Genomic DNA, 13,340 nt, shown 5'->3' on the forward strand with positions numbered 1-13,340 from the left:
GCTGCCTCTGGAGAGCGCGGCCCTACGGGAGCAGGACGCGTCCGGCCACGTGGAGACGAGAGAGGCGAAACGCGCGAGGCGCAAAGGGGTGGAATGGAAGAGACCTCTGTGCTCCAAGCGAAAGAAAGGGAGGAAACTGAAAGAGAAGAGATATGGGGATGTCTAAGGCCCTCCTGTGTCTTTGTGCTGCTGTGGAACGTGTGCGAGTTGCTGGTTCTATGTTTGTTGTTTTGTTTTGTTTTTTGTTTCGTTGTCTTTCGTTTCATCGTTTTTTTGTATCATTGGGGTGACATGGTTGGGAAAATAAAGCCGATACACCAAACCTGAATTTGAACAAGCGCTGTTTTGTTTTTTTTTCCGTTCTTTTCTTAAGGGGGGATGAAGGGGTAGAAAAGATGGCAAGGCATGCAAACCAACACATCAGACACATTTTCGTTGGAGATTTTATTGAAGGTAGCGTAGGTACAACACAGCAGAGAAACAACAGCCACGAGGTACAATGTTCAGCGTGAGATGCGAAGACATCGGACGAAAGGTAGCATGTCGTCATCCCACGCGGATTTGTCTGGATCGCTGCGACGAGGGCGACTCGTCGCTCACGCGGATTCTCTTCTCCTCGACCCTGCCTCTGTGGACCTCGTAAAAGCCCGCCGGAGAGGGCATCCCCCTTTTGCCTCGGGAGCGGCATCGGAGCGCGTTTCTATTTTCTCCGAGCGAGGCTCGGACTGGCTCGCGGCCCTTACTGTGGCCGGGAGGCATTTCAGCTCGCTGCTCTGACCCGATAGAGAAACGTAGTCGTCCAAGGCGGCCCTCACGACCAGTGGCAGGAGTCTACCCGGGTCGGCGTCGGCGAGCGCTCTCTGAAACTGAGGCCGTTTCACGTGCAGGTGGACGTTGGTAGAGAGCATGGACCACTGGTTGTGCCTGGCGAGGGTCTTGTCGAAAAACATGAGCACCAGGGTCCTGTTGTCGAACATTTCGCTCAGCACGGCGAGTTTTAAGTAAGGGAAGAAGCAAAGAGAGGCCATGATCACCAGAGTGTAAAAGCCGTCTCTCCTCGAGTGCTTGTCGCTTTGTTTGTTCACCATTTTTTGCGCTTGATCCTAGCTTCGGGTGAGCAGAAAAGGGTGGAAACGGCGGCTGCGCTTTTGAGAGCGGCGTCCCTCACGGTTCCCAGATCTCCTAGGTCCGCTCGGACCCGCTCGCCGACGGTCCGGAACTCGATACAGCCCGCGAGCCTGAACACTCGAGAGGTCCATCGGCAGCGCTGCGACGGGACTTGACCCTCTCCGCGCTCAACGGTCCGGTACTCGTCTGCAAATTCCCGCGTGAGGATGGTGGAGAAAAGTGCAATCATGGCCGGCAGGCAGGATTTCAGCACCCGCGCCGATACGCCGCACTGGTCTTCGACCCACGGACCTCCGCGAGGTCCGCCCGTCCGCGGGTCAACTTCCAATGCTCCGTAGCCCACCGTCGCCTCCGTTCCATAGTACCAGGGCCCCCTGAAGTCAGGGTCCTCCCTGCGAAATGCGGCTAGCCCCACCACGGGGCAGGAAAATTCCCCCGACGCCGAGGCGTAAGAAACTCGGGCGGCCATAGCCCGCACGAGGGCGCAGTCGAATCCCGAGCACGAGTGCTTGCTGAGGTGCGCTGAGCATACGTAACAGCCCGGGATGTATCGGTCGTCAAAAGCGCATTCCTCCTCCACGCAGTGGCTCACCCACTGCGGATCGTCTATTAATTCTGAAGGCCAGCGGTCCATCGGCGCTTCCCTTAGCGTCTCTCGATTCTCCTCCTCTCCCTTCGTATTTCCCTTAGCGTCTCTCGATTCTCCTCCTCTCCCTTCGTATTTCCTTTCTCTGTGTTCTTCTCCTTTCCCTTTTCTTTGTTCCTTATCAATTTTTATTGCCTCTCTTCACAGGCGAGCAGGGGACAGAGCGCCGACCTCATCCTGGTGGACGAAGTAGGCTTCGTGAATTCCAAGGTGCTTCTGGCCGTCCTGCCCAACATCGCGTTCAGAGGACGGAAACAGGTTCACATCACCAGCCACGTCAACAACACGCCTTGGCTGAACAAGGTCGCGGACATCCGCGACGACCGGGGAGGCCCCGCTTACCACGTGGTGTCTCAGAGTTTCAAATGCGCATACCACGAAAGGGATCCGGGGCTCACCTGCTGCTGCCTCGGCGTCTACTGCCCGCAACACATTTCGGTGGACGGGCAGCTCAAGGAGCTCATGAACATGGTCTCACCCAAGGGTTTCGAGAGCGAGGTCACAGGCAGCAGCAGCACTTCGTCCGAGGACATCAAGACCGACACCACAGTCCCGTTCGAGGCTTCCGTCATCAACAGGTTCCTGTCCAACAACTGTTGGGCCCTGGAAGACGTGGCCCGATCGATCGTGACCAAGGCTTACTTGTGTCTGGACCCAACCTTCGGGGGAGGTTCCAGGTCCTGCGCCGGAGTGTGTTGCGCCGTGGAGATCGCTGGAGGCAAGCTAGTGGTAGGTCTCCCGCCCACGATCGGCGCCTTCCTCCTCTGTCCCCCCTAAACCGGACACCAGAAGATCTCTAAAAACGTACCCGTAATCGGGAGCCGGCCCGGGAAGAGCTCGCTCCTGGGGCCCGGGCTTCACGTCCATCAGGGTGCAGATGTACGCGCTCACGCGGTTCTCGTCCTGCACGCTGAGGGAGGTCTCCGCGTCTGGCACGGAGCACGAGATGAGCTCCAGGGCCTGTTCCCAGACCCCGCACTCGCAACTCCCCACGCTATGCCCCGACAGCTCCATCAGCCAGCCCGTAATGGCGAGCGCCACCACCGTGTGCAGAGAGGCCACGTTCCGGGAGCTGGCCTTTACCAGGGCCAGGTACTTTAGGGGCCCGCCGCGCACAGACTCTGCAGAGGCGAAGGCAGAGAAAACCATCTCCTCGTGCCCACGCCACTCATGCTGGCTCATGCAATCGTGCACAAAACGTCTCGGCACGCTGTTTCCGAGGGCAAGGGTCACTGCCTCCGAAAGCTCCACGGGGACGCGCGGGGCCGAAGCCAGAGCTTCTCGTCCCGAGTGCTCGTTCCTCGAACTCAGCACGTAATGAGAGACGAGCGAGTCTGTCACCAGTATCCTCGCGGGCGAGAACGACACCACCTGACTGTACGCCGTCCTCAGTTGCCCGATGTCCATCTCGACGAACAGGTCCATGTTGCGGCGGAACGAAGCGAGGGCTACCATGAACTCGTACCGGGAGAGTAGCAGCTCCCACGGCATGCTCATCAGGCTCAAGAGTTGTCTTCGAGCCCTGCGGCACGCGGGGCAGAAAGACATGTTGACAAAGCGTAACCTTAGTCTTACTCGAAGGGTGATATTGCAACAAGTGATGATGATGATGATAATGATGATGATGATGATGATGATGATGATTAAGAAGCTGAATGTGATCGTGTTGAGCGCCCAGCGGTTTCCTATGTGCAATTCGTTTCTCGCCACAAAGTACCTAAACCCGCTTTCTCCCCCGTCTCTTTGCAGATCATGTCACTGGACGAGCTGGAGATACGTGACCTAGATCAAGTCACCAGGGTGTACGCGGCCCTATTGAGCGCTCACGTCAGGCTGCTCAAAGTCCTTTTGCCCTCAGCGCACTGGAAAGAGGTGCCGGTGGTTGTGGTGTTTGAGCAAAACACCTACGTGAATGCGCTGGCCGACCTGAAGGAGCTGCTCGAACACGCTCTGGCACGCGCTGGCTTCAGGGTGCTCTTTTACAGCAAGTGGTCCCAGGTCAACTCCAGGTACATGCTGGGGAAACACGTCAGTGCCAAGACCAAACTGGCCATGGTGCTCAGCACCGTGTCCGCCATAGAGAGGGACGATCTGGGCTACTGTGAGTGCGTCATGTCCCTCGGCTGGGCCGTGCTGGCCGAGGCTGTGGGGAAGGGCAGAGCCGTGGAAGCCACCCTGGGCGTCTCTCGGGGCGCCGGCTCCAGCACGAGAACCGGCTCCTCCATGGCCGTGCACATGTACAGGAGGTCGAGGAGCGGTATCAATTTGGCCACGGACGCGACCGCTCGAGCTCTGGAGATCCGAGACACCATCTCCCTACCCGACAGCAGCTTGGCCGACAGGTTGCACGCAGAGCACGGGAAGCGGCTCTTGGGCAAACTGAGGGAGGAAATGGCTGCCGTCTCGATCAAGGAGTCAGCCAAGGGCGGCGGGGGGACCGTGGTCACCGGAGGCAAAAAGTCCAAGGCGGGCGAATACACCAGGGACGACGTGCTCTCCGCGTTTCTGCTCCTTTGCCACACAAGAGACGAGATTCACGGGGGAGAGAGCTCCGTGAGAATATGCGGAGAGGTTCATTGTACGTGAAATGCAGCTGTGTTTTGTTTTGTTTCACCTCAATAAAATGAAAAGGGAAAAGGCTCAAACGCTTGCTGTTGCCGGTGGTCACGTTTCTTTATTTCATTTTATGTCCCCCATTTCAAACTCCCGGCGTTAGGGTTTCGAACCCATGCTCCCCCTAAACCTTTCACTGCACGAGCGTCGGGAGCTCTCGACAAACCCAAGCACACTGGTTATCAGATAGCAGAACCTTTATTGAGTCTCATAAGATAAAGATGGTAGCGAAAATGTGAACAGACACACACACAGCAAGCAGAACTTCAATCGTCGTCTTCAAACACGACGCCTTTAGGCTCAGAGAAGAGGGGGAAGGAACCCGGATCGAACCAGTATCCTTCTTCGTCGATGGCCAGGCCCAGTCCTCGCATGTGGTCTACAACGTCTGGGTGGTGCCACCGGAGTGCTGGGTCGTAGCGATCATAATTTTCTATGCTGCTGTCTTCCTCATCGTCATCGGAGGAGCTGTAGATCTCGCTTCCCGATGAATCGGACGGGGGCTCGAAATCGATCCGCGGCTCTGCGATCCCAGGGTTCGACGAGAGCTGGAGGTAAAGGACGCTGTCCGGTTCGGCCTCGGTCTCCTCAAGGCCCGAATCGCCGTCATGCTCCGAGCGGGCCATCTCTCTGGGCGAGAATACGGGAACAACACCGTCTCCTTCGGGACTGCGGGCCGTGGTGAACGATTCAGTGTCCGTTGTGACCGTGAAGGACGATGCCCTGGTGCGCGTCACATCCGAGGAGTACAAGTCTTGTTCTGGAGTGGTTGACATTGCTGCAGTGGCGGATGGGCTTGTTGTATCAGACTGCTTTCGTGTGAGTGTACGCTCCAGAAACAGACAAGTAGACAAGACCGAGGCTTCGTCTCTTCGCTCTTATGCTGCTTATGGGCTCAATTAGACGGGAAAGGCTCGTCCGACCTCGTTCATCTCCACGGAACATAGACCGGAGCTCTGAGGTGTAAAGTGGTTCCGATGAAAATGGGTAGAAAATGAAATAAAATTTAAAAAAAAATTATTACACACACTCTAAATTTCTAAATTCAGCCCCGTTGCCTTGCGCTTGTACGGGTGCTTGCTGCGACGCTCAGGACTTGTTATCTCGGCAGCCCCACGCGTATCCATCCTCTTCGCTGTCGTACTCCGATGGACCTTTCGAATCCGTGACTTCCTCGTCACCACAATAGATCGAACGGATTCCCCTGGCGAAGAGGCGCTCCACGGGTTTCAGGTCTCGACGGACTGGAGGGGGGAAGCCAGGCCAGCGTCTTTCGGATGGGTCGAGGTCCCAGTTAGCCAGACTCGGGCTGACGGGGCGAGCGGCATGGCGGTGCTGGACTTTCACACGATCCGTTGCCCCGAGCCTGAGGTTGCCAAAGCTTTCCCGCAAGCGGTCTCGCTCATCGCCACTCTCGTCGTCCTCGGTCGATCGGTCGCCATCCTCGCATCTCCGCCCCGAGTTCAACCACCCCCCGGCCCTTCGATAGTCCCCGACGTCCGGGATCGTCTCTCCCTGGGGCCGGCTGTCTTTCTCGCGCTCCAAGAGCTTGCGTATCACTTCGTAGTCGTGCCGCGACGCCTCGTTCTCATCCTCGTTGTCCTCCTTCCCCACCACCTCGTCCTCCCGTTCGTCCTGTTCGGAAATCGTGTCCTTCACGCACAGCTTTATCACGTCTTCCGCCGACTCCCCCAATATTCTGGACTCGGATTTCGAGTAGGCGTACCACCCGGCCCCGTCCGGGCGCTTGCGCACCTGGTACTGGACCGTGCAATCTCTGCCTCGCACCCACACGTCGCACGCAGCTTGCTTGAAGACCACGCGGTAGCTGCCAAAGCGGGTGCTGAGCATGGACCTAATCGTTTCTTCCTTGTCTTCGAACTTGGGAGGGTCCATGTCTTCGGTGGAGCGAGAGCTGATCACGGCGGCCTTCGCGGGTCAGCGTCCAGGGTTAATGAGCGGCGGTTTCTGCGCCCAAAAGACCTGCCATGCTCAACAGCCGGAGAGAAAGAAAGCGCAGGCGAACGCCAATCTCGCGAACCGACTGTCGCGCAGCCTGACGGAGAGGCTCAGCTCCGAAAACTCTTCTCGAACCAGCCACCTCGCCCCGAGGAGATCCACTCTGCGCCAGAGCTCATCCAGAGCCGGGTCCCCCTCCACCAAGGCGAAATACGTGGCGTAGAGAGGTGCGAGGATCGAGAGCAACTCCTGACCAGAACGTATCTCTCGAGCGGAGACGTCGCATTCCTCGACGGGGGCCTTACGATTCTGGGGAGGTGCGGAAGCGAGGCCGCCGCTTTGCTTCTCCACGGGCAAAGGGTACCTGGCATACAGGTTGTAGAAGCGGCCTCGGCTCAGGCGGCACGCGTCCCCGCAAAGCCCGATCAAGGCTGAGTGCGCAGCGCTCGAGTCCTCGGTGAGCCGGGAGCACAGCTCGGGCTGCACTTCCCAGAGAGCCAGGGCGTCCGTGAGATTTCGGTGCCTCAGCAGAGACAACTTGGCGTCTTCGAAAGGTGAGTCGACGACGACCAACCTTCCGTCGGTGGTGAACCAGAAAGATTTCATCCCGAAGACGTCCGAGAGCCTTCCCTCGCAGCAGAATTCGGGATCGCCGTCTCCCGACATCATTACGCGGTTGAAGCGAACTCTTTCGAGATCTGTTAAAACTCCCGGCAGGCACGCGTCTCTCGGTCGCGCCGCATCGCTGACGGGAATCCCGGAGAAGAGCCAGCAGTACCTGAAGTGGATTTTGAGCGGCAGCACAAACTCGCTCACGGCGGCCTTGCAGGGACGTCTTTCTGCGTCGCGGGTTCGGCGAGCCCAGGCACTGTGCGCGATGAGCTCCGCCGGACACAGCGCCTCACCCGCTGCCCTCTCCTCGAGCAGCGAGCTCACACGTGGACCTGGGCCATTGCGCCTAGCGCGCCCTGGCCTGTCGAGAGCCCCGTGGAGAGCTCTGTCACCAGACCCTGATGACATCCTTTGGTTGCGAAGAGAAATCGTGCGCGATCCCGTGCCTGGCTCCAGGCCGCCGGTGCCTTTGGCTGTGGCTGTGGACTGCGTACGGCTCAGGCTCTACAAGGATCAGGTCGAGGAGGAGAGCAGGCGCTCGGAACGGGAGAGGGTCTCGGAATACAACCGGCTGATGACAGACCGAGTGGCGCAAGCCGTCTTGATTCGCGAGCTGGGTTTGGAAGGCGCGAAGGCGAGGGTGCGCGAGATACGGGCCTCTGGAAATCTAGAAGGGGACGCCTCCGATCGCCTCATGTATCGATTTCGGCGCATGGTAGAACGGGTGTTTGAATATTTCCAAACGAACGGCATGCGCATGGAGCCCTTTCAGATGGAGCTCTTGAGAGGAGTCGTGCTGGGCGTCACCGAGGCACAGTTCGGAGACGAGCTCTTCAGGCACAAGCACGCCCTGCTGAGCACGCTGAACCTCGCGCCTCTGGGTTCCGAGAGCTACGATTACCAGGACCCGGCGCGCAGCCACCTGCACGAAGTGGAAAAGGAGTTTGCTCGATACGCCAACCCGTACACCCTGTGCCTCGCCCCGAGGCAGTGCGGCAAGAGCCTGGCGATGAGGCTGATACTGGCGGCGGTGCTCTTGCACTTGGACATCAACGTCATGGTGCAGGCTCAGAACAAACACATGTGCACCACACTGAGGCTAGGGGTGGAAGCCGCCATGGAGGAACTCCAGAGACTCCCATCCTTCCTTCAGACCCCGAGAACCGGGTGTACAGATTCGATCCCGGGTACAAGGGCTCGTCCTTCGCTCACTTTCTGTCCAGCAGCAACGACGTGAGTGGGCACTCTTTTACTAGTCCTCCTCGTCCGTCCCTATCTATCTCATTCTCCGTCACCTCGCTCCTTCTTCTTGCTGTCTTTGCTTTTTTCTTTCTCTCTCTCTCCTTTCATTTTATTTCGTAACACCAACTTCAGACATCTGTGCCAGGTAAGTGACTCTTTATAAGGCTCGAGGATTCTGTTTCACAAACATTTTGCAGCCAGGCTCGCATCAGGTGTCAAACTAGTCCAGGGGATGGAGCGACGACAGGGAGACGAACCTACGGTCTACAGCAACATCGTCCGCAGGGACGGCGTGTACGTGCCGATCGGCCTAGACCCGTACTTTGACGTCTCCATGTCGCGCAGGCTCGAGTGGTTGAACAGCACAAATGGAGGCCGAGACGTCCACCCGGACGACAATTCGTATTTTGCGCAAGAAATGGTACGGCTGGGAATGCCCAGAGAGAACGATGAAACGGGTATTTCGCAGGCCGCCCAAGGCCGTGCTCCCGCCGAGCCCACGGGACACAGTCGATGTTTCTCCTGCGGCATGGACGTGGTCGTTGCGGCGCCAGGCGAGACCTATCTGAACCAGCACGCTTTCGTCTCGGGAGGCGCTTGCCCCGTCCTGACTTCAAACTACACACCTGAGCGCATCGCCATTGAGTTGGGCCAAGCCAGGTTCACTAGAGGCCTAATCGCTCACCCTCAGGCTGTGTGGGTGCCGGCCAGGACGGACATTTCACGCCCCTGTCGTAGGGTCCCCGCTGAGCCGCTTCCGCGTGCTTGCGCTCTCTGAAACCCGAGCAGTTCTTTTTGCACAGCGAGGCCTCGAAGGGGCTGTTGGTCATCAGCCTCGTCCTCTTTCGGTACTTGGTGCCGTACATGCAGTAGTCCAGCCTGACGACGCGACTGTCTCTGCAGCCCGAGGTGAAGCTTTTGCGCTTGGCCCAAGTCAGGTACTTGTAGCTCTTGGCGCCCCTTTTCGCGTCCATGTACTCGACAAAGGAGCTGAGAAAGTGCTTGCCGGGGTCCTCGTACAGCCGGTGAGAAACCCAGCGCTTCCATAGCATGCTGGAATCCGGGTTCTCGACAAAGTACAGCATGCGAGGGTTTTGTCCATGAAAGTGTTCTATGATTTCCAGCGTCTTGGTCACCAGCGAGTCAGCGAGTCTCAGGTCCCTGGGCGTGCAGGCTCTGGTCCGGGCCAAGCTGTAGTTTTCGCACGGAGGCCCAGCGAAAACAACGTCGGGCGCGGGCCCCCGCCAGTCCCTGCTCGGGTCCCACTGCCTTACGTCCGTCACTATATCGGCCCCGTGTCTCCCGTCCATGTCGAGCCTACGCACCGTCCACCCGGCGGCAACGAAAGGCCTGCATATGCTGCCGGTCCCGTCGAACAAACTCAGGAGCGTCTTGGGTTTCGACACACAGCGTCGCGACGACGGAAATCCCTGGTCCAGCGCCATGGCTCCGCGAGCCTGCGAGCTCGTTAGGTGAATTAACTTATCCCCCGTTAGTCGAGAGGAACTCCGACCTCGGCGACGGAAAGCGAACCATTGAAAACTAAAAAAAAAAAAATAAAAACAACAGGGGGCCATGTAAAGCGAACCATTGAAAACTAAAAAAAAAATAAAAACAACAGGGGGCCATGTTTCCCAGTTGGCAAGTGCGGCTGCTCTTAGCGGTGGCCCTCTTGGAGTGGCGTACCGTCGCGAACCCGCAACAGCAGCAGAGCCCCGGCTGCAACTGCACGAAGGACCTCCTGCGGTACAGCTCCCCCGCGGGCCCCTGCTCGCCCGAGTGCGCCCTGATCGGCCTCAGGCACGCTTACCACGGACTCGGAGGCAACGACTGGACGCTCGAGGTGTCCGGCCGGCAGTTCGCCATCGGCGCAGCACAGGGTAGGACGCTGTGGGGGACGACAACGCGCAAGACCGAGCGCCTCTGCCAGGCCACAAGCGCCGTGTTTGACGGCGCCCCAGCCCCCAGGCGCGACTCGCCGAACGCGCCTCTGGACGTCAAGAGCTGTGACGTGATGCTGCTCGAGGTACCCGTGCTGCTGCACAACGACGCGGGACGACAAGGCGGTCCCTACCTCCGTCTCCCCGCACGACGAACGAGCGCAAGGAAGCAGAAGCAGGTCGAGACCGGCCCGAGAGTGCCTGCCGGGGCCAACGAGACCCTGCGCGAGATGAGTCGTCAAGGATGGGGAGGCGCGATAGGAGTGAGGCTCGTTCGGCCCGAGCCCAGGAGCAGAGACCTGAGAGTCGAGGAGACAGCCGCCGTGCTGGATTGGTTATTGGGCGGCTGCCCAGACCTGAAGTTCGCCGTGTTGGACGCGGACCCGCGTGAACCCGGGTTCGGGCCCTACTTCGGAGTCCTGCGCGACATGTACGGGTCACGCGTGGACGTCATGCCCTCAATGTCCGGGAAGACCATCGCGCGCCTCATGTCGGCGAAGAACGATAACGCGACGCGCTACGCTTGCACCAAAACTTACTCCGAGTGCTCTGAGATCGGGACGCTGTACGGGGAGGACGGGAGGATGCTGCACCGAAGGCACGGGAGACGGCCTCTGCTCGAGTGTGGGCGCACGGCGCCCCACGGGCGGAACTGCACCATGTGTCAAGAGCGAGGCACCGTGTACGCGTTGTGCCCCACGGGTCTGAGGCCCGCGGAGGTCGCAGAGAAAGGATCCCGGACCCCCGGGAAGCCGGCCCTGTGGCTCGAAACGAGTCGGGCCGAGGAGGCCGAAGCGGCCTTGCGGGAAGCCGGGGAGGTGGCGGCTCAGCATGGCGCCTTGCTGGACCTGGATTCCTGGATGGAAAAACTGGAGGGCCCCTGCAAGTGGACTGAACCCGGGCGCTGGCCCCCGGAGAAGCACAACTCGGTCGAGTCGATCGCTGGCGAAGCGCCGCTTGGCCTGACGGGGCCGTCCGTTTTCCTGGAGCTCAGCCGCAGGTCAAACAACCGAGCGGGGATCGCCGTGACGCTGCCGACGGCCCGCTACGAGCCGGACGAAAAATGCTCAGCAATGAGGATGCGCAACAGACACATGGGAAAAAAGAGCTCAACCGATCGTATGTATTCGGCGGGTGAGCTGCGGGACATCGTCTCGGACATGGCGAGGTGGGGGGTGAGCCGGTACTCCCTGGGATACCTGGACCACACGTTCGGGCGTCCGGAGGGAAGTTCGCTGTTTGCAGAGCTCAGCACAGCGATCGACTCCGCCACCCGACGCTCCGGCACCCTGCACTACAGGTACACGAGGAGCTCCTCGTTCGACGACGGGGGCTCGTCCCACGTCGAGGTCGACGGCCTATACAAGCTACAGAGCGGGATATTTTTTCAGCGAGCTGCAGAGAACGCTCCGCTGGCCAAAGGCTTCGTGACGATCCCGGGTGTTCCCGGCTTGAGACTGGGCCTATCCTCTCGCATGAACATCGGTGATCCTCTGAAGGGTGGCGGCGCCCAGCTGCTGCGAGAGCAGGCAGAGATCGCAGAGTCCGTGCCTGTCGGGGCGCAGGTTGTGAAACTGACCTCGGGAGGGAAACTCGTGGCGTTCGTCGAGGCGGACAGGATCTACGTTCACGAGGCCAAACGGCAGGGGCACGCCAGACTCCGGACGCAGGTCTCGAGAGCGCGGAGCATGGAGAGCCCGCTTTGCCATCGAAGACCGCAGGGCAACCACGGCGAGCTTGAATGCTGCTCCCGACGAGTACGCGAGGCTCGAACGAGAGTGAAATTGGAACTGTTCGTGCCCTCGGCAACAAAGCCAGTGACCAAGGCCCGTCTCCGAAAACTGATGGACTCTACGCGGTGGTTACCTCCACCGGTTCTCACGAGGCGAGAGGAAGAGTGGCTGTCGGGCGATGGGGCTTCGGAAAGGACACGACCAGCCGTCTCCTGGCCCTGGAGGGCACGCGACCAGCTGAGTCTGCTACTCGAGTGCTTTGGCGAGCAAAGCGGTTCGTGCCTGGAACTGGCCGACTCTGCGGAAGGAGACTGGCCAGAGGGAGCGACGGGGTACCCCGTGGCGGCGCGGATCGCGGTCGACTACGGAGACGACATCCTGCTCAGGATCCTGTTACGAGCGGACCACGGAGCCGTGCGTGCCGCAGTTCCTTGCAATTTGCGGCCCTTCTCCTTCGGCTCAGAGGGGCCCGGGGACGGCCCGCAGAGCTTCCCCGGGTTTTTCACGAGGCCCGGAGAGCGGGTCCGCTCCGCGTCGAGGGACTACGCCCAGGAAGCCCGAGCTCTCGCCATGCTGGCCTACGAGTCGCTCGCGCTGCGCCACTGTGGCGAGGCGAGCTCCCCTCTCTCCCAGCTCCTGGACTGCCTTCGACAAGCCAACCAAAGTCTGGCGAGCCTGGGCTCCGAAGCTTCGCTGGTCGAGAGGCGGGCTCGAAAGAACGACGCACTGGAAAGCGTTGTGTCCGAGCGCCGAGCCCTGGCAATGGAGCGCTCCTCCGCGTTGTGCTTGACTGCGGTGGCTGTCTCCGTATTAATCAATGCCGCCGCGATGGGGGCCCTTTGCGCAGTCTGCTCTCGGTCTCGGACTCCCAGGTACAGGAAACTGAAATGAAACGACCGACAAGGGCTGCGTGCCTTCTCTCTACGGTCGCCCTGACTCTGTTTCGCGTGACTCTGGGTCCCAAGGCGACTCGCTCGGAGGAAAGCGGACCCTCTGCGCCTCGAGATCCCAGGGTCATACTCAGACCCGGGAGGTGGAAGATACTGCGACCGGGAGACAGTCAGACGTTCCTATCGTACCAGTTCTACCTCAATTCAAATCTGACTTTCTTCGTTCCCTCGGACTATCCGGAGTGCGCCAAAGTCTCCTGCCGAGGCCTGCCCGACGACGGCGAGCGGCTGGGCTGCGACGTCCTCTGCGGCTCTGGTAGCTGGCGGGACGCGGACGTCGCCTTGTCCACATCCGTCCGCAGCCACTATCGGACAGCGAGTGAGCTGCAGGCTGCCTTCAAGGACCTCGAGGCTCTGGCCGACGCGCACCTGGGCTCGGACCTCGACTCGGGAAGTCAGCCGTCGGCGACGGTGGACGTGATGGGCTACCACAGGTCTTTGATAGAAGAGGCCAGGGCGGCAGCCAAGGCCACAGAGGAAAAATTTCAGAAAAAGCGCGAGGGAGACTACGAGAACG

General features: G+C 59.8%; 1 protein-coding gene across 1 annotated transcript; it reads left to right on the plus strand.

Moving 5' to 3' along the window:
- The first annotated feature begins 972 nt into the window (after positions 1-972).
- On the plus strand, positions 973-4,423 carry LOC144996404 (uncharacterized). The gene is made up of 2 exons (XM_078955861.1): positions 973-2,503; positions 3,524-4,423. Exons 1-2 carry the CDS (start codon positions 2,237-2,239, stop codon positions 4,358-4,360), a joined length of 1,104 nt encoding a protein of 367 aa, XP_078811987.1. The 5' UTR covers positions 973-2,236; the 3' UTR covers positions 4,361-4,423.
- Positions 4,424-13,340: the final 8,917 nt, after the last annotated feature.

This window comes from Oryzias latipes, chromosome 12 (assembly GCF_053564925.1).
Source record: "Oryzias latipes strain Hd-rR chromosome 12, Olatipes_Hd-rR_3.1".
Classification (NCBI taxonomy): Eukaryota; Metazoa; Chordata; class Actinopteri; order Beloniformes; family Adrianichthyidae; genus Oryzias; species Oryzias latipes.